The sequence below is a fragment of the Rhipicephalus sanguineus genome, chromosome 3, assembly GCF_013339695.2.
Source record: "Rhipicephalus sanguineus isolate Rsan-2018 chromosome 3, BIME_Rsan_1.4, whole genome shotgun sequence".
Taxonomy (NCBI): domain Eukaryota; kingdom Metazoa; phylum Arthropoda; class Arachnida; order Ixodida; family Ixodidae; genus Rhipicephalus; species Rhipicephalus sanguineus.
In genome coordinates, this window is record NC_051178.1 from 210,829,497 (window position 1) to 210,850,628 (window position 21,132).

At 43.7% G+C, this 21,132-nt stretch overlaps 2 protein-coding genes across 2 annotated transcripts in view; one reads left to right on the plus strand and one right to left on the minus strand.

Moving 5' to 3' along the window:
• Window positions 1–1,621: 1,621 nt before the first annotated feature.
• Window positions 1,622–9,938, minus strand: LOC119388224 (mediator of RNA polymerase II transcription subunit 11). The gene is made up of 4 exons (XM_037655890.2): window positions 9,829–9,938; window positions 9,638–9,719; window positions 7,522–7,662; window positions 1,622–2,200 (listed from the first exon to the last, which is right to left on the minus strand). The coding sequence occupies exons 1-4, from the start codon at window positions 9,829–9,831 to the stop codon at window positions 2,025–2,027; spliced, it is 402 nt and encodes a 133-aa protein (XP_037511818.1). The 5' UTR covers window positions 9,832–9,938; the 3' UTR covers window positions 1,622–2,024.
• A 199-nt stretch (window positions 9,939–10,137) lies between these two features.
• The window catches only part of LOC119388225 (cullin-4A-like), a 34,630-nt gene continuing 23,635 nt past the window's right edge, over window positions 10,138–21,132 (plus strand). Inside the window, 5 exon segments of the mRNA XM_049413870.1 lie at window positions 10,138–10,551; window positions 19,545–19,705; window positions 19,707–19,765; window positions 20,698–20,767; window positions 20,851–20,924. Of these exon segments, the coding sequence (XP_049269827.1) occupies window positions 10,299–10,551; window positions 19,545–19,705; window positions 19,707–19,765; window positions 20,698–20,767; window positions 20,851–20,924 (617 nt within the window). The 5' untranslated portion in view covers window positions 10,138–10,298.

Genomic DNA, 21,132 nt, shown 5'->3' on the forward strand with positions numbered 1-21,132 from the left:
CGAGGAGACTCCTTAACGCATGTAATATTGTGTTTCAGAAGTGTAGAATCACGACAGGCGTCAAAACATGTGAATTGCACAACGACTGAGGGGTTTAAAGGTCCACCCATTACAAAGCACTCAGGCGTATTTAATCATCATCAGCAGCGGCAAAAGCATAAAAAATGTGAGCAGCTGTGTAGGTTCGCATGTTGCCTTATGGACGTGTAGCGGGTACTTTGCTGATTTGCAATAGGAAGAATTATGGTGCAGTGGGCACTTTGCAGCTGTACTAGCAGTAAGCATTTTAGGATAGCTTAAAACGGCCAATGTTACTCGCACAGACGTTCGAATCCTTGCAGCACGGTTAAGGTGCCCACCTAGGATTGAAGCGAGGCTATCGATTAAGAACACCATGTGAATGGGGCCCAATTAAGCTGTCAAGTTCTACTCTTGAAGCAAAGCTCAAACGTCCTGCAACTTTTTTAAAACTGGCATACATGTCCATTGGCGCTTTGGTCAATATCTGCCACGAAACCATTTCTCAGAAGGATGGCTTGCTGGCCAAGCTGGTGGTTCATCTTGACATAGAATGCAATTAAAAAAAAGTATACGTAAGCACAGCATTGTGTTCATGTGTGCTTCATTTTTCGCCTTAGTAGATTTTCATGGATTCCACGTTGAGAAGCCTTTACGCAATGTGGAAGAAAGTAAAGCGGAGAGCTGAATCTGATGTATTTTGTGACAGATTTTGAGAACAAATGTCATAATATTGGTGCTTATCTCGGGAAGCTTCCCATATTGATGTTTCTCAAGCAGACTGGCTTCAATTCTGCAAGTACAATGTGTCAGGTTTAATTATTGAACTAATGAGTGTATAATACCTCACATTTAGTGATATCTGTTACTACTAGTAAAGCATTGCAAGAAATGATAAAAATGATGTCTTTAATGAACTGGAATAAAATCTTTACTCATTTGAAGCACATTGGCAGCCACTATGATTTCAAGTGCAGAGAATGCACATCTGCATGAATTGTTTAGTAGTAGTGCAAGAGCATACTGTCCCATCCATGAAGCACTGCAACCAAGGGTACCATAGCTGGGCTGTCCATTGGCATCCGATGGCTAGCACATTTTCACACTCCACTTTCAGATGGATGCAACAGCTGCACTATTGTCTGTAGTATGTGTTATAATGTGCTTCAAGTGATAACAAACAAATATATCTTCAGGCAAAACCTGCCATGGCCAGTGATTTAATATTTGATTTACAGAATACACAGTATCCAAACTACTGTTGGTGATCTGAACCAGAGATTTTAATGAAAATTATTTTGTTCTAGCCAACAAACTTGGATGTTTTCATGACACATTGTGACAACCAACTTTTGCTTATAGAGACAACTTTTTGGTACAACATACAAAGTGCCTCAACAAGGCTGTCAAAGTGTGTTGAGCCTTGGATGTATATAGTGTCAAGCCCAATGAGTGCAGATCAAATCAATATATACACTTTTGTGCATTATTGTGTTTTAAGATTTCACACTGTGACCAGTCTCTAAATGGACAATTTATCTCGATTCGGTTATGAGCTAGCAAGGGCCCTCAGCTAATAGTGTCTCAACTCCCTTCCTTTAAAGTAGGCTGTCAAGTAATGAAATGTGCTTGGGATAGTAGGTTGCTGTGTAAATTAAATTCGCATGAACAGTGAAGCCATACAACTTCTTGGATTGTTTGGTTAAATAAAAGAAAACTGGCTCTTGCAAACACACAATCATAAGGATTTAAAAAGGAGTATGGTGATGAATTCGGCACTGTTCACAAGTGAGGCTTAGAACACCAGGTAGCCGGACTAACATGAATGTTTGTTTCCTTCACGTGTACAAGTCCCAATGGCACACTGCCACTTTTTCACACTAACCTCGTGTTTATGACACAGATCACTTTCGTTGAAGCACGCACATCACAAGCCATCCTCACAATGAAGGACGGGTAAGCACCACCACAAGAAAAAGGCACACACACCACATCCACCCAACGTTTTAAGAATCTTGCTCCTGTTGTGGTTGTTGCATTTGCTGCTGCATCGGAGGTGGCTGGTCTTGCTGGTGGCGTAAGCGTTCTAGTTCATTCATGCGTGAACGTGCATGCTCAAGTCGATGAAGAGCCATGTGAAATACTTTCTGCGCTGCGTAGCTTGAGCCTTCATGCGGTTGTACTGGAAAAAAAAGGTGGACGTAGGATGACTGCCTGTTTCGCATTGCGCAAGATATAAAAAAGAGATCTTCAGATATGTCCCGCATTTGACATTTTACTATTACTGTTCAGCAGTGCCTTGAGTTCAGCTGTGTCTGGCCACCCTGTTTGGGGAAGTCTTAGCTGCAAGCACTCAAAGCTTCCGAAAAAGTCGTCTAGCCACGCAGTTCATGGTGGTGATAAATAGTGGCCAACCGGTGACAAGATAATCGGTAAAGTGTAAGAAACTAAGCAACAGCTGTTTATTAAAGTGACTATTTTTTGAGCTGCTGATAGTAATTAACTTTGTTTCGTGTCTGAGCGTATTACAATGGTGTGTAAGATAGTTTTGTTTACACAGATATGTGTTTCAGCTTGTATCAGTCACTCTGTTTTCTTGCCAGAAGTTAAAAAATAAATTACTGTACTTAATTCTTCACTGTGCTGTGTTGACCCCCCCCCCCAGACAGCATGTCCCACATTTCATTTGTAGGAATATGGTAACTATAGATGATGGACACCGTTCATGATGGCAACTATTTCATCAGTAACCATTCAAGTTAATTGCAACATTGCTTAGGCATGCTGGCGTGAAACTTTACACACACCTATGGTGCCGTAGCACCATCAGCACTGCTGTGTGTAATCTGTCATCATTGCATGGCCTGTGTCACGAGACACAAGAATACACTTTACTTTCATATTGAAACAGCGCAAAAGACGAGCACACAGAAAGACTAGACAAAGCGCTGAACTGACAACTGAATGCTTTATTCAAGCGAAACATAGAAAGGGAGAAGAAGAAAGAACAAAAAATGCGCACGCAACCTATGCACATGACAAAGGACTACTCTAGTACCATCATTATGTCTTCTCCAAGTACGTTAACTCGCAATCAAGTAAAGAAATCGACGCTGCGCTGACACACGTGTCACCGTTTTTGCAGATAGCGAAGGCTTCAGCTATCTCTCTTATGCGAGAATCCGTGTGTCTAAAAATGGTGGTTGTGCGGCAGAATTCTGGGGTGCAACCACAGGCGGCACAGTGGGCAGACAAATGGGAGAATGGCGCACCCTTTAAAGAGCTATGGTGCTCATGCAGGCGAATGTTGAGGCAGCGCCCCGTTTGCCCCACATAAACCTTACCGCATGAAAACGGAATAGAATAAATAACATTGTTTTTGCAAGGGACAAACGGCATGTGGTGCTTGACTGTGCACGTTCCCCTAGACGACATATTCACACTCGTGGACAACTTATCGATTCTGGCACACAAGCTGTTGAGCTTATTTTTGGAGGAAAAGTGTACATCAACATTGAACTTGTCGGCAATCTTTTTTATACGGTGAGAAATACCATGAATATACGGAATCACCGCTAGCCTCTTGCCCTTTCCCGATTTTACATTGCGAGGTTCTGCTTGAACATTTTTGACTTTTTTCAAAACTTTTAAGGATGCGGAAACAATGGCATCACGGGGGAAAGCTGCATGTTCCAGACGTTGAACTTGAGATAGAAGGCTGGAGGACATTTTGTGAACACAGGACTTTGTTAAGGCAGAAAAAATGGTGTTAACAGCGATGCCAGATTTTACAATTTTCGAATGACTGGAGGAATAGCAGAGCAAGGGCTTCCTGGACCTGGGGGAAAACTCCCAGCAAACGTGGTCCTCAATAAACGTCAGAGAAAGATCCAGAAACTGAATAACCCCTTCCTGACAAGGCCTGACTTTTACGTGTGAAGGTCCTGTGGAAGGGGTTATTCAGTTTCTGGATCTTTCTCTGACGTTTATTGAGGACCACGTTTGCTGGGAGTTTTCCCCCAGGTCCAGGAAGCCCTTGCTCTGCTATTCCTCCAGTCATTCGAAAATTGTAAAATCTGGCATCGCTGTTAACACCATTTTTTCTGCCTTAACAAAGTCCTGTGTTCACAAAATGTCCTCCAGCCTTCTATCTCAAGTTCAACGTCTGGAACATGCAGCCTTCCCCGTGATGCCATTGTTTCCGCATCCTTAAAAGTTTTGAAAAAAGTCAAAAATGTTCAAGCAGAACCTCGCAATGTAAAATCGGGAAAGGGCAAGAGGCTAGCGGTGATTCCGTATATTCATGGTATTTCTCACCGTATAAAAAAGATTGCCGACAAGTTCAATGTTGATGTACACTTTTCCTCCAAAAATAAGCTCAACAGCTTGTGTGCCAGAATCGATAAGTTGTCCACGAGTGTGAATATGTCGTCTAGGGGAACGTGCACAGTCAAGCACCACATGCCGTTTGTCCCTTGCAAAAACAATGTTATTTATTCTATTCCGTTTTCATGCGGTAAGGTTTATGTGGGGCAAACGGGGCGCTGCCTCAACATTCGCCTGCGTGAGCACCATAGCTCTTTAAAGGGTGCGCCATTCTCCCATTTGTCTGCCCACTGTGCCGCCTGTGGTTGCACCCCAGAATTCTGCCGCACGACCACCATTTTTAGACACACGGATTCTCGCATAAGAGAGATAGCTGAAGCCTTCGCTATCTGCAAAAACGGTGACACGTGTGTCAGCGCAGCGTCGATTTCTTTACTTGATTGCGAGTTAACGTACTTGGAGAAGACATAATGATGGTACTAGAGTAGTCCTTTGTCATGTGCAGGCACGTAGGCAAGGGGGGGGCCCGGGGGGCCTTGGCCCCCCCCGAAATTCGTCCAGCCTTTTGTATTCCTGGGCAACTTGTTTTTCTTTTTGCCATGAAAAGACTTTCTTTCGAACAATTAGGCCTTGGGCCCCCCCCGAAAAAGAATCCTGGCTACGTGCCTGGTCATGTGCATAGGTTGCGTGCGCATTTTTTGTTCTTTCTTCTTCTCCCTTTCTATGTTTTGCTTGAATAAAGCATTCAGTTGTCAGTTCAGCGCTTGTGTTGTCTAGTCTTTCTGTGTGCCCGTCTTTTGCGCTGTTTCAATATGAACGCAAACCAACTAGCCCAACTCTCCCTTTTGCTACACTTTACTTCTCAGCCAGGCTGGTTTCCGCAGCCATTGTTCTAATGGTTGCTTTGTCTTTGATAAATCTGAGGGCAATGGCAGGCCAAGTTGGTTGGCATCACATTCCTCTTAGGCACAATTCGTACAGCCATCAAATGTCTTAACACAGCACCAGCATCCATCATAAAACAGTCTTTCGCCACTCGTTTTCCTCTAATATAGCACGCCAGTTACTTTGGCTAATGTTACTAACGTCGCTGGTGCCCCGTTTTTCAAGTGAAAGCACTGTGTCATGAGAGATGCCAGTGTGGTGATGGGGTGTTTGATGACAGTATCCTCTTTAAATGGCATGACGAGTAAACAAAGGCAAGAAAGCAGACACGAGTGTTATCAACTGTTGGTTTAATGAAAGCACATGGCAGGCATGTAGCCACATTTGCATTTTTCCACCATGATGGAAAAGATTGCACAAAAATGAGCCAACCCATACCTAAAACGCTGCAATTATAGTAAGGTGGATAATTGGGCAAGTTGGTATATCTTCATCTTAACACAGCGCACACACACGAACACAGAAGAATAAGGAAAGTTTGAACGCAACCATTTATGCTGGATGTATAAGCCCAGGACAGCGAAGCCGTTACTAGACTATGGTTCAGGGCATTCCAAACTAATCAAAAATGGGGTGGCCTTCACGTGTTTGCGTGCCGCTCTAACTCGCTCGTGTCATCACGCAGTAGCAGAAAGTTTTTTAGAGCAGATAAACAGATTGAAAGTGGCAGATTACCCTAACTCGGTCCTTAGAATGACAGCAACAAAGCTATTGAAATGGATAAAGTTACAAAACAAGAAACAAGAAAAAGACGGGGGTGATAGCAGGAATAAGAAGCATTTAGCACTTATTCCGTATGTGCACAAAATGTCTCACGGTATAAAGAAAATAGGTAGGCGGTTTGGAGTGAACGTCGTGTTCTCAGCGCCCTTAAAGACGAGTAGCATATGCGCAGCGGTGCAAAGAAGGTGTGACGGCAAGGGTAACAAAGGGAAAGGAGGGTGTGGAATTAGTCATTGTAGATGATAAGTGCTTTGTTTCTTGTGCCACGAACTGTTGTGTATAAAATACCGTTGTCTTGTGGTGCGTCTTACATCGGTCAAACGGGCAGATGCGTTAACATAAGGCCAGAGAGCACAGAAGACGCTAAAGAAAAATGAGCATGCCCACTTGGCTGCCCATTGTGGCAAGTGCAATTGCTATCCTGTCCTCAAAGACACAAGCGTCATATACAGACATCAAGATCGCACAGTCAGAGAAATCATCGAAGCCCTTCCACATCAAGAAGGGGGGAGAGGGGTGTATTAGTCAGGCCTCAATTAATCTCCTGGAGAGGAGATTAGCTTTTTAGATGCCACGTAGAAGTGTGATATCTTGTTCTGCCGAACTCGCGCCTAATGTCATAAAAGTGTAAACTGATACGCATATGTTTCATCATGTGACCCTTCAATGTGTATATTTATATGTGTGTGGTGAATAAAAATTTCAGTTGATAGTAAAACAGCGCTCGTGTCGTCGTTTCCTTATTCTTCTGTGTTCGTGTGTGTGCGCTGTGTTAAGATGACTGCAATTATAGATGTGTGAATAACGCAAGACTTCAAAAGCACAAGACATAAAAGAATGCCACGCTTTGCGTAAAGGCACCAATAAGATAATTTTGTCTATCCACTGTCGTGTGCATGCCACATTCTGATAGTAGTTCTAGCATAATGAGGCACAGGGATCATAGTAGCCACAAAGTCATCGTCATCAGCATCAGCCTGTCCATGCCCGCTGCAGGGCAAAGGCCTCTTCCATGTTCCGCCAATCAACCCGGTCCTGTGCTTTCTGCTGCCACGTTATACCTACAAACTTCTTAATCTCATCTAGCCACCTAATTTTCTGTCTCCCCCTCGCGCGTTTGCCACAAAATAGCTGAAGTTTTTTTATCCATAAACATGTGCATGAACGCGTGAGCCACTTTTCTGTATGTTTCACACAGGAAGAAAAAAGCTTTTGAATTCATGCGTAATTCACATGCAGTGCCGCTGCCAAAGGTGCGGGATGGTTTTCTTTTGGGCGATCTTTTCCATCACGCGGAGAGGTGAAAACGAGAATATATATCTGTCAGATGTTTGCATTCAACCAACAGCGCTCGTGTTGTGTCTGCTTCCTTCTTTGTGTCATAGCCCAGACTGTCACTCGTGCTGCAACAATGTCTCATAGTACTTCAGTCACAAGACATGGAACATAACAAAGTGCGCTCGAGGGGGAGAGTGTTTTTGAAGAGAATGAGTGTTCTGCACCACTTACCAGTGGAAACTTGCGTGAGATAGAGTATATGTTTTGTCAGAGCAGCTTCGACATTCTGTAGTGTAGTCAGAAAGCTCGAAGTATTTGACTCCACTTGCTTCATGCTCGGTTTTTCCCGACTAAGTTCGAGGCAAGCCTGACCTGCAATGCAATCGAGTTTCAGTTTATTGAACGTACTTATGTGGGGGGTTGAAAGAGGTCACTGGTTGCTTTGTGTGAACACTGCAATGAGACCGCTTATTATAATATGCATATAGGCATAATAAAATCAGAAGCAAAATTGCAAAATATATGCATACAATACATACAGAACATAGGAGTGGCAAGATGGAAAGTAATGACAATAAAACTATTCGAAACTGAAATAGACATACAAAATAAGTGAGTAAATAGGCAAATGCTAATAAAGCGTCACAGAGACAATCATCAGCATTTTAATCCTAATAATTAATTCACATGAGAAAAAATTAACTAAATGAACCTAAACAACGGATACACGATGTGCACTGTAGAAGAGACGAAAGAGTAATGATGGTAACATGCATAAAATTAACAACTCAAACTACTCGTGTTTGAGCAGCGTATCGCAAGTGTCAACAACTCAAATAATGACGAACTGAACGTTTGAAAGTAAATAATGAGGACGAGGTTTTAGTCCCCAAAGGCACAGTGTGTTACACATTGATGGCAGTTAAGCTTACGGTTTGTTGTTCGTAATTAGGGCATGCCCTGGGCAGTCAAATATTACCTTGGAGGGAGAAACATGTATTATTAGAGCAAGTTGTAGATTTCTTTCCTATGCTATAAAAAAAGATTTGGATTGATGCGGTAGGCAATAATCACTAAGTTAAAGAAGATAACATTTAAATTGGAAGAATATTTAGTGAGGAGAATAGCAGGAGCCTAATAAGCGTGATAGGCACTGTGCATTATTATACAGAGTGCCTGTTTTGTATATGCTCTGGTTGGCTTAAAGGGACCGACAACCAAAATTTATGGTACCTGATTTCCTTAGTGCAACGGGAAGCTTACTGGTCAGAATGTCTAATCATGGAATGGTAACGCGGAAAACGCTGTGAAACATTTATGACAAAATTTTTCCATCTGCAGCGCTGTGAAGTCGTATACACACTACACATGCTGCAAACAGTGGGAGGTAAGCACGAAAGCAGTTCGTGTTTGTGTGCGCCAGTTTGCTGTGCATGCGTGCACTCCACGCACATGCGCCGCGGCATCGACATGCCACTAGTTGCCGTGAAAGCAGTGCCACTTCTCAGTGTACAACTTTTTTTTACCTCATAAGCAGCAGAGAATAGAGTGGGGATGGATAATAATATACATATATACTCTCATTATGAGCACTAATTATGGTGTGCATGAAAGCATCAGACTAGGTACAGCAAGGTGAACGACTCCATAATTCAGCTTTAAGGCTCTTCCACTAGACTGCGCGACATACCGGTTTTCTGTCACTTTTAAAAACGACTTAAAAATATAAATCCTACTCGGATCGCGACAAGGATGCTTGAATCTGTCGTTACAATTCACAGTCTCTTTATTTCCACCAGGATCTAATTACATATTCTGACCAGTTGTCGGACCCTTTAAGCAAGTTTTATATGCGAGTCCCCAAGATTCAATGCAACAGTTCAAATCACCATGAAGGAACGCAATACATAGAGAAGTAGGGCAGCGTGAAATATTGACGGGCTTTGAGGAGAACACGAATGCCATAGGCGGTCTTGCTTTTTATTTGATTATTGTGCGCATTAAAGTTCAAGGAACAGTCAAGTTCGACACCGAGAAATGTGAATTTGTCAGATGGGAATATTGCATAATTATTGACACAGGGTGTACGTTACGTTTTTAGACTGAGAGCTGAAAATAACTAACTTCGTCTCAGATGAGTTAATGGCACCAACAAATAACGCTCTGAGATCACTGTTTAGCTGGGAAGTTAAGGCTGGAATTGAGTCATGTGCAGTGAAAATGGTGGTGTCATCGGCGTAGCGTAAGGATTCTGTGTGAGATGAGAAACAATGTGTTTACGTCGACAGGTATTAAGAAGCAGAGGTTGCTAGAACTCACAATTACAGATCTCTCAGAGTTTAATTACCTGCACTCTGAAGCGCTGAAGCGACCTCCTTCTCAATCTCTTCAAGTTCCTTGAGCTTCATCTTCAGAGTTGTCATAGAGTTCTGCGAAGGGTCACACGCAGCTTGTAATATAAAGCGGCTACAATTGTAAGCGCAGGGTCTCTCACGACTGTAGCCGCTTAAAGTACAGACATGAATACTCAACACTTACCATCTTTGATTTGTAGCGGCAAGTTCAACGGAGAGACGTCGGGGTTCAGCCGAAGCAACGTTGACCGGAGTAAGCGCGCTCCGAATTTTTTAATTCTTTTATCTTGCACTGTCTCTGTGGCGCACTTGTCTCGGCTCAAGACGCAAAGAAACCTAGCTCGATAATAGCAAAACTAGCAGTAATAGAACCATAGGATTGTCAAAAACGCAAGCACTGATGTCGTCAATCGTGCACTAAAAGCATTCTTTGCACGAATGTAATATTTATCGTAAGCTTGTCGCAGTTTCTTTTCCTTTAGTCAGAAGGGACGCGCACGGCGCAAGAAGCGTTACGCAGATTAACCATGTGCTCCCGTCTTCGGTCGGCCATCTTTAAATCTTCTATTTTGATTTGTGCAGTGGAATTTCGCGTGTGCCCGGCCGCCTGCAAAAAACAAATGCAGCGCTGAAAAGACGGAGCTATGTGCGCCTATGTCAGCCACAAGCACCTTCAACACCAGTGACGAACCGAGCACAGGCGACCAGTCGGTTTTCAGGCGGAGAAAATTGTCGGGGAACCAGTCCGTCTCGGAGCGTCCATCCAAAAGGGCATCTTCGATGACGGACACGACGAAAAGAGTGATGTACTCAGCATTAGCGGGCTCCAATGGTGTCAAGAAGACTGTTTCGCCGATGTCCAACAACAAGCCCAACTCGGCCAAAAAGCTGGTCATCAAAAACTTCGGTAAGCCCGAAACTCCTCTGTCCGACGGGCGCCTTAGGTTTCTGCGTGTCTGATTTCGCATCGGTGACTACGCGCTTCTCAGAGGCTTCTGCTTGGTGAAGAGGGACGTCGTTACATTTACAATGTGTTGATTTAGTCGCCTTAACTTTGTCTGGTTGTTGCGTGACATTGTCATCGGCGACGACCACGGTCGTCGCTCGTCAAAGCAGTCGCAGCGGCGCGGGCTCATACAGTGAGCTCCTTCCGTGAGCGTAGTTGAGTCTTCCTTTTGGGATGTAGCCATTAGCTTTAGAAGTCTACTGTGCGTGGCAAATAATGTCTGCCTAGGATTACGGCTCGACGCTTGCGTTGCTTGTCTTTTGTTTCGATTTCTCTTGGTGTACACAAAGGCACGGGGAGGACGACCGTGTTGTCAGGCGTTCAAGTTCATTAGCAGTATTCTAGTAGGAACATGCGTCTAACAAAATATGCGGGTTGAGGTATGCTCTATCGATTTGTGGACAGGAAATATTGCGGCAGGAAGTGAGACTTCGTCGTAAGACTTGCAATAGTCCCCCGTCAACGGGTTACGTTTGAATGCTTTTGCCACGCAAATGAACATTGAGAGCGCTATGGCCTGTCAGTTTCACCTGCATTGTGGTGTGCAAGGAATGAAGGTAAATGTAAAAACAGAGTGTCTGTTTATCGCTTGAGTTGGAAAGACCGCTACGCAAGCACTCTTTGGAAGGGCACGTATGTTTTGTTTACCGCCCCGTGTCATGCTTGCTCAAGAGTACTGTCGTGATATCTGCCTCTCAGTGCATTGTTATAGGTCTGCTTTTGATGCCTTTACCTCGAGTACTTGACTTCCTCGGGCACGTAACATTAATATCTCTTGAGATTTCAATTCGTTCATGCGGGGCCTGCTCTGATAGCCCGGTATAGGTCGGCAACTAGTACCTTGCTTTCATCAAATTTCTGGTAACCCTTCTTGCATTGGCATAGTAAAAAGCCGGGGCGAGTACCTAGTTATGACTGTTCTTGCGTATTGACAAGCTTGTTTTTTATTATGTATATGTGTTATTCGGTGGGAATTACTGGGATGTAATTAAAGGGGTTCTGAACCACCTCTCATGCTTGGTGAAAAAGTGCGTGCAGCAGAAAGGAGACGCTGCTGTGAACAGCTCAGCGAAGCTTCCAGTCATGCATAGCAATAGGGTCCGTCCAATTTTCCTGCACCAATCAGAACTGGTTCACGGCGGTGCACAAAAAGTTCAGAAATTGTGCAGCGTGAGTTCACTGGTGCAGTCACAGTGCGACACCAGAAACGAATGACAAGGTGCCGACATGGTGCGGGCCTTATTTCTGTTCACTTAATTTACACCATCCACGTAATGTTGACAGGTGGCAAACCGCATATGTGGACAGTTTGAGGTGCAAACACCTTGGCAAAACACACCCCACGTTAGTATATGGGTGTACAGCACCTACGCTTACATGCTGTGTCGTCTGCTCAGCTGCTAGTGCGCATGCGCACGACTGCACCTAGCAGGCACTGTCAGCATAGAGGGTGCAGGAAAATCGTAAACCAGCGCTGTGCCTCTCCTGCACCTTTTGAAACGAATAAGGTAGTTCAGAGGCCATCATTGCTGCACTGCTGAAACGAATGTCAACGTGCAGCACCTCGTGAACTGTTTCAGGTGGTGCAGGCGAATTGAACGGACCTAATGAGAGTTCACAAGCGGAGCACAAGGTTGCCACTTTCTAAAGCTTCCTCCCTTTGTTCAGAGGCCCATACACTGTCTTCGTAGGGCCGTCGTACAACAGATTTTTCGTTATATTACAGATTGCTGCTATTGGCCAATAGGTGACATAAACCAGGAGTGGCATTTTCGATCAGATGCGCTTCTTGCCATGGGGTACCAGACGCTGTACTTTATAGCATGCTAAAGTTGCACAGTAGCAACACTAGCGCACACCAGGAGAGAGCGAGTGCATTTCATGACTGTGCGCATGACGTAGCTTCTTTCCCCCTTGTCATCCTTCCTGTGTACGTTCCAGTTTTCTTGTTAGAATGAAAGAAGAGAGGAAGTGCTTAGAATGTGTGGACAAATCCCTGTAACTCTGCTCATACTTGACAGATTCTAAAAAATTTGCTGCATTTGATTCTTGAGGCGATGAACTTGAATACTGAGGTTAATCAATCATTTCTTGGAAAAGTAGTTTAGGACTCCTTTTAGAAAAATAACCTCAGAAATGTCTACTGGTGTTTACTTTGAAAAGCCCATTATCGGTTGCAAACATAAATTAACAACTTGAAAATTAGCCTCGTAGATGTAGTAAATGTCAAGCTTGGCATTTGCCGGAGATATTGATTTGAACTGTATCAAAAGTTGGTAGCAATGTGGAGTCAGCATTGTGTGCTGTGTAGAGTTTCTCACAATAACACCTAGAGGGAAATATGGCGTCACTGTTCATGTGAGCTTCCTAAGGGGTGCTGTGTTGTCATAGGATTGACGGTGTATGTGGCGTTTTTTTTTTTTTTTTTCCGAAATGAGCTAAATCCAGAAACCGAAACTAGCTCAAATATTGCTCCATTGGCAAGTACATTCTCTCAAGTTTCCTTTAAAAGAGTTATCAGAACGAAATGGATCAAATATCAACGCCTACATGTGCTCACAGATCTCGTTTCAAAACGAACTTGAGCCAGATCCATGCGCTGCATGGATCGAAATGAGTCAAATCCAGTATGCCGATAGCAGAGCGCTTCAGCGATCACGTGATTCAGCAAACATGGAAGCCTCCGAGTGATTTCCCGCCTAGCCTGACTGCTCTGCCTGTTTTCTGGGTGTTTCTGCAAGTTTTTTTTGTGGCCCTTTCGGAGCTGGATTATCATGGATTCTGATGGAAGTGAAGAGATCGGCGAGAGATCGGTCCCCAGATGTCGACGACATCATGAACAGAAGCATTGTCGACGCCGACGAAGCAACAATGTGCTGCTGCCAGACTGTCAATATAAAGTTTTTTCAAGAATACCGCATTGAATTCAATGTCTCAATTCAATATGAGCCAAATCCAAAGTTATCATGTTAATAATGGTGAAATCCGCTGCATATTTTTTAATTGATTGTGGCCAGAAACTTCCCCTAGCCGACATGTAAAACTTATCATAGAATAGCTTTGACAGAGTTGTATTTAGTTTGCGTAGCAAATTTTTGCTGTTTTCTCAAATTCTCTTTGGATGGATTTGACTCATTTCGAAAAAAAAAACGCCTCGTATGTGTCTGCGAGGCTTGCGCTGGCTGGTGTCGAGCAAGGCTTGGCTTAAAGAGTTAATACAGCTGCACAAATAAAGCTTCTCTAAAAACCTTTGCCAATTCATTTCATTCACCCATAGGCATGCGCAGGGTTCTCCATTAGGGGCAGCACAGTTTCACTGTAGCCCCCCACCCCTACTCCCCGTTCGAATCTGAATTAAAACAATCTTCACAAAGAATGCAAAAATGAAACAGTGACGTGCTTCTCTCAACAACCTGCCTTCATCCCCGGCTTTCTGTGAATAAAAGTGGGAAGTAAACGGTCCTTGCAATGCAACATCAGTAGTCATCGGCTGCCATTATTGTCGAAACATGCATGCCCATAACCCTGTAGTTTGAACAATGACAGGACGTGACCAACTGAGTAAAGAAATTGAGCATATTTGGCGCCCCCCTTTAGATGATTGGGGCGGTGGCTGCCCCCCTTGCCCCCTCTGTAGCGCACGGCTTTGCATTCACCCGTATAACATTTTGCAATAAAGTTCACTCGCCTGTAGTGCATAAGCAAACAGCCAAAGAAAAAAACAGACACAAACTGTCGCATAGTGAATGCTGACCTTGTCGTCAGTCTTCCAACTTTGGTGGCCCATTGATACTTTTTATGTTTTTTTAAATTATGCATCGAAGCAGAAGTTCTCAATGTCAAGTTTGCTTCTGTTTTATGCAAAGAAAAAAAAAGCTCTTTGCGAGCTGTTTAAATACAATATTAAGCATTGTGACATGAGGAACACTTCAAGCCACATCTTCAAAGTTTCAGGGCTCTTAGTGATCAATGCCAATCTTAAACCAACACTTCCCAGCATTTCCATGGATACAACAGTGTCACAGCGCCAGCTTTTCATACATTTAATTGTAGGAAACTCTATGATGTGTTGTAGGTATCTTTCAACTGTGTAAGCATAAAGAATGCTGAATGTACTATTGCATTTGACTTGCAACATATGAGATAACAGCAGGGGTGTGCGAAAGTGAATTTTAGAACCGAATCGAATAGTGATGATGCCGAATCGAATACGAATGCAAACCGAATACTGTTCGAATAGTTTTCTAATAGTAAGGCAACCATTTTTAGAACAGCCTTAGACTGGTAACGTAACAGTTTTCAAAACAGCCCAAGAAGTCAGGGGCGTAGCCAGAAATTTTTTTCGGGGGGGGGGGGGGGGGTTCAACCATACTTTATGTATGTTTGTGCGTGCGTTTGTATGTGTGCGTGTATATATACGTAAGCAAAACTGAAAAATTTCGGGGGGGGGGGGGTTTGAACCCCCCCAACCCCCCCTTGGCTACGCCCCTGCAAGAAGTCTATAACATCTTATGTGAAAGAAATATTCCCAAGCTTTAAGAAAGGAACATTGTCATTACTTTTAACCGACAAAAATACCACATATACTTTTTAAACTGAGCAAACTCATATACAGCAGCAACGAGAGCCTTTGAAATATTTTGTAACTGCAGGCTGAAATATAGAAGTCACTACAGTATTCAAGATGGTACTTTCAAAACAGCTTTTAAATGAAGCTGATACATAAATTCTAAGCAATTTTCATGATTTAACATCCGATAGTGGATTGATGATACTGTCGCTGCGGTGACACTGGAGTTTTGAGCAAAAACGCTTCATCCTGTGGTCAATCTAGTGTCGATAGTCCCGTATGTATGTGGACTGCATGCATCTTGGTAATTCGATGACGAGAACAAGAAAAGCTACCCCTCACTGCTCCGACGTTTCATTCCTTTGAGCATTTTTCGTCGTTGCTGATTATTCGAAAAATATTCGGTATTTCAAACATGCACTATTCAATTCGTTATTTGAAGTTTTCGAATATTCGCACACCCCTAGAGAACAGCATTTAGTTGTGGAAATAAGTGAAGCTGGAAGACATGCGCAACCTTGGAGCTTGTTCAGCCACATGCGGTCGTAATGCAAATCATATTGATAGTACAAGTACTTGCTAAGCTGCTATAGAAGATCAGGGGCGCATCTGTAGTTCTTTTCTCTCTTGTAAGTTAATTCACACAGAACATACTATCAGATCTAATAAATGATCCTTTATTTTTACACAGTATAAGGAGTGTTCTGTATTTTTGGTTAAAACAGAGAAATGTTAAAGGGCCGTGAACCGCTCCTCGGGCTTGTCAGAAAAAACGCATCCTGCGAAAAGCAGACACTGCTATAAACAGCTCAGCCAAATCTTGCAGTTGTGCATGGCAAAGAGAGTTTACAAGTGGAGCGTGAAGTTGCCATTTTCTCACCCTCTTTTCATACACAAGCCTGTGCTCACGCTCTTCGGAGCTGCCAGTGCCTGCTGTTTGACGTCAAACAGCAAATAGCATGCCATTGGCCAAAAGCCGACATAAATCAAGAGTGGCATTTGGATCAGATGCATTTCTTGCCACTGAGTGCTGGCGCAGCACTGCATAGTCTGCTAACATCACAGAGTGAGCCACACTCACACACAGGATTGGCAGTGGGAGAGAGCGATTGCGCTTCATCATGCACGCTGACGTAGCTTCTTTCCCCCGTGCCATCCCTCCCTGGGTAGCTTCCAGGAACTCATTGGGACGAGAGAAAAGAGAAAGCACTCGTAGCGCACGACAAACCCCTGTAACCCCGCTCATTTTTGATGGATTCGAGAAATTTTTGCGGCAATCGATTCACGAGACAATAAATCGATGCTGAGGTCATTCAATGATTACTTGGAAAAGTGGTTTGTGTCCCCTGTAAGGCTTTACATCGATAATATATTTAGTCTGGATAAATGCATGGGACGGGTGGAGAGGGAAGTAAAGGAGCGGGAATACTAATATAGTTATTTTATTTTGTTTTTAAAAATTGTGGCAAAAGAAAAACATGACCATATTAGGAGAATTTGGCAGCCCCAAAGATTTTTTTTTTTTCTAGTTGGAGTGTTTCAGGTTTCCATACCAAGGATATTTATAAATACATCATTTTTACCAGTATATGGTTCACTTACATTTCTCTTACCTTACAGATCTATGTCTTAATTAAAAGAAAAACTGGCATTTGGCAATTCATTTTGGTGTGCCAGCGTTATTTGTGAGCTCAAACAGTATATCTTGTGGTAGAGAGAGCAGCTACATACTCGCAGCATTTCCACATATCAGGTGTGCATGAGCAGTAACTTTTTAGTCTAAATAAAAAAAAATATGGAATAGTGCTAGAGGTGAAATAAAAATTAGTTTTCATGTAATTACCAGCCATTTTTGCAATTATTATAAAACAGTGTTCAAACCGTGGTGTAATAATATTCTAAAGTTTCTGTCATTACATTGACATTATCAAGCATTGCTTTATTGAAATAAGAAATTTAACATTGAAAGGGACCACACAACATCTTCATAAGTTATCATAGAATAACCTAGCTACTGAACTCTGTTGCCTCATAAATTTCCTGTCAAGTACAATAAGGCTGTCACATGAAATATCTGCTTCTTCTCGTCTTTTTTTGCCACGAGCACCCGAGGAGGTAACAGAAGAGGATGGCAAGGAGGTGATGCATGGCCCAGAAGTTGCATTGTTGTGCTCCGCCTTGATAATTTTCTCTTTTTTTCTTTTTCTTTAACCATATTGCTTGCTACTTCTGTATCAAACTTGCAAAGTGCCTGCGCATGGTGGCACCTCGTGGACGGCCACAGTACCTACACATGGCCTCATACAACCTTTGTCCGTATAGTTCCCGAGACTGAGTCCATTAAAAAAAATGCGTTTTGACATTGAAATCATTTGTGCACCACCCCTTCGAAGTAGTCTCCCTTGAAGTCTATACACAGCTTCTAGTGCTTCTTGAGGTTTTTGAAACAGCTGGAAAACGCTTCTTTTGGCAGGGCTGTCAGCTCCTTTGTCGTGGCATCTTGAATGGCCTCCACGCTCCCCATCCAGCGACCTTTTAGAGCTCTCTTCACACGAGGAAACAGGAAAAAATCGCATGGGGAGAGGTCAGGCGAGTATAGCGGATGGGGAAGTACAGTAATGCTGTGCTTGGCAAGAAATTTTGTCACGCTGAGAGCAGTGTGCGGCCTTGCGTTATCGTGGAGAAGGCTCCGTGGTCCAGATGCCTATAAGTCAGGGCGATGGCGTCACGGTGCATCACGCATGTGTTGGAGCACACGGATATAAAACTCCCGATTCACCGTCTGCCCTTGTGGGACGAACTCGTGGTGTATGACACCTCTGGCATCGAAGGAAACTATCAGCATAGTCTTTGTTTTGGTCTTCTGTCACCGCACCTTTCTCGAACACCGGAGAGCTTGTGGACCGCCATTCAGTGCTCTGCCTCTTTGCTTGAGGATCGTATTGAAAACACCAAGTTTCATCTTCAGCAATGATGCTGTCGACGAATGCAGCATCCTTCTCTGCCTTGGAGAGCAAATCAACGGTCACTGATGCCCGCATGTCCTTCTGGTCCTGTGTGAGGGAGTGCGGCACAAGTCTGACATGCAGCTTTCGTTTCCCCAAGTTCTCACGCAAAATTTGGTGGCATGTTGTCTTACTAACGTTGAGAGCATCCAAAAGCATCCTGACTGTAATGGTGCGGTCTTGCTGTACGATCTCCCTGATCCGAGTCACGTTGTTTTCATTCCGTGAGGTTGCAGGGCGCCCCTGCCTTGTGACGTCTTCCACCAACGTTCTCCCCGGAACGAACCTCTTGTGCCACTCGAAAACTTGCACCCGCGATAATGTCTCGTTGCCGTGAGCGTCACAAAGGAGCTCATACGTCTGTGTGGCTGTCTTGCCAAGCTTCTCACAGGATTTTACAGTATACACGCTGTTCGAGGTGGACGTCCATCGTCTCCGCCTTCACTCACTGTAGAATGCATACGATTAGTGACAACATATTTTTACATGTAGTGCCATCTAGCGGCTGCCACAGCAATTAACATAAATAGCTCAGGTTAGCCCGAAAAGATGGTGCTACACATACGCACCCAGATTTGTTTTGGGGAATCATTTCTAGAGAAGACAATAAATCAGTCTCAAAACTTTACGGACAAAAGTTGTATATTGTTCACTCATGCACCGTTAATGAAACAGCCAATACTTGTCACCTGTGCTTGCTTCCGCCTTCTGCGTTACTGATGGCAACATTGTCGAGTAGAGGGCAAGCTATTTCTGCCTGTTTTTGACATGAAATTTTCAATTCCCTGCTGCACACAGTGCAGTGCAGTGCAAGAAAAAGAGGACAGAGTAGAAAAAGAGTGCTGTTTTTCTGCTCTGTCCTTTTTTTTTTCCTATGTTCACACACTGTGCGTTACGTCGTCATGTAGTGTAGCAATTATGACATAAATGGAAAGAAATTAAAGTTCCCAAAATAACGACTTGCTGTTGGTAGGGGCCGAACCTTCATTAGGTTCGGGACTGGCCTCATTGTCTGTTGGCTTCATTAGTCTGTGTCTAACAAAGAAAATGAGCCTTTGATCCATTTTTTTGTTTCATTTATACATACCAAGGAACACTCGTTGAACATTCTTTTGGATTTGGTGAAGTAATAGCATATCTGAAATGCTAAGCTGCTGCAAGAAAGTGTGAGATTAAAAAAATAACAATAAAGGATGTAGTGGCTTTCCAATGTATTCATGCCAAATCATGGACATGTTCACACCATAGGACCGAATGCAGCAGCCTGTTTTTCCACAGTGATGCTAAGCGTACTTAGTGTTTGTGTTGCACCTATACAGAGCGGCCACAGTTGCCCGAGCAGTACCCTGATGAGGCATGGGCACAACTGCGCGGTGCGGTGGTGGCCATCCAGCAGTCGCAGCACATCTCGACATCCCAGGAGGAGCTGTACCAGGCAGTGGAGAACCTCTGCTCGCACAAGATGGCCCCACAGCTGTACTGACAACCTGCGCTCACTCTGCGAACAGCACGTCCGCTCTGCTCTCAGCACCTTCTCTAGATATCCTTCACAAGGACATTGGGCTCATCTGTGGCCAAGCACGAGTTTTGCTTTGCAACTTACAAAGGCCGCATTTTTATGGAATCGGAATGCAAAGGCACTCATGCACTTAGATTCAGGTACACTGGCGCTCAATAAAGCGGCACAAGTACTACGTGCTGACGCCGACACAAGAAAGACTGGTGACCTAAGCATTGTATCGATTGCTGGTGTTTTGTAAGCCAGTTTAGCATTTGCTGGTGTTACTGTACAGACGTCAGGGCCCCTTTGACCGTGGCCACCACATTTCAGCTCGCAGTGATTGCAAAAGTACATGTTAAGGAACTTGGGATGATTAATCATAATGGACAAGCTACAGCGCTAAACACATGAGGACAGAGACAAAAAGATGATCGGTGTTCCTGTCGTGATCCTTTTTTTTTTTTTTCCTCCGTTCTCATGTTTAGCGCTGTAGCCTATCAAATATGAATTATCACAAGCACGCCCAAGTTTCTCTTCTAGATTGCACGGTGAAAATGAAGTGGAGCTTTTCACGATAGTCGGATACAACTTTAGTAGTCAGCGGCATTTCCTCCTCAAAGGCGGATGAACACAAGCCTGCACTGATGGGTGCGCACTCGGGACTGACGTCATGAGCGAGACAGCCAGTGGCTCCGCCTTCGGAGAACAACGGTGCCTGCATGAGCGGGACTATTTCTTTAGTCGCGGAGGCAATCGGCTACCACGCTTCGGTCGTCTGGGCGGGGCCTCTCCTGACTTCTTAAGTTGTATCCGATTATAGTGTCGCTTAGAGCCCCCATAGTTCTCAAGAATTGTTGAAAAACATTTGTGAGATGATTTCGTGTTGCAGTTTTCTTATATCACAAATGTGTAGCTACTACTGACTGTACAACTTTCAGTGTTGTGTATCTGCTTCCTTGACTTCTTAGCACAGATTCCCTCGATAGCAATTTGTTTTTAAAGCTTATGAACACGTGCTGGCAGTCTCATTGCCAACAAATGGTAAGCAACTGTTTCTCCTTCGTGATTCATTTGAAAAGCTGTATTCGCAATATTCCTGTTCATATTCATTGTTACATTTACAGATTATGATTCGAAGCATATTTCTGTTTCTGGACAGAACATATGTGCTCCAAAATGCTGCAGTAGCTTCTATTTGGTGAGTATCACTGTGTCGCAAGTTATAACAGTGAGTAAAGTGCAGTGATGGTCTAAATTCTGTGTTAATATCTGGCACGTCTTTGTATAGTGTTTTCCATTATGTTGAAAGGGAGCTGAACACCTTGAGTGGGAAACCCAAGAGAACGAGGGTTTTAGGTGGACTATAATATGAAGTCGGCACAGTAGCCAGGGTCAGTAAAAACCGA

Bases quoted from the DNA above. Each gene is read 5' to 3' on its own strand.
- LOC119388224 (XM_037655890.2), bottom strand. The intron at 7,663-9,637 runs GTAATTAAACTC...ATTGCATTGCAG, and splicing joins TTCAGCGCTTCAGAGTGCAG to GTCAGGCTTGCCTCGAACTT. The intron at 2,201-7,521 runs GTAAGTGGTGCA...TTTTTTTTCCAG, and splicing joins TCTCACGCAAGTTTCCACTG to TACAACCGCATGAAGGCTCA.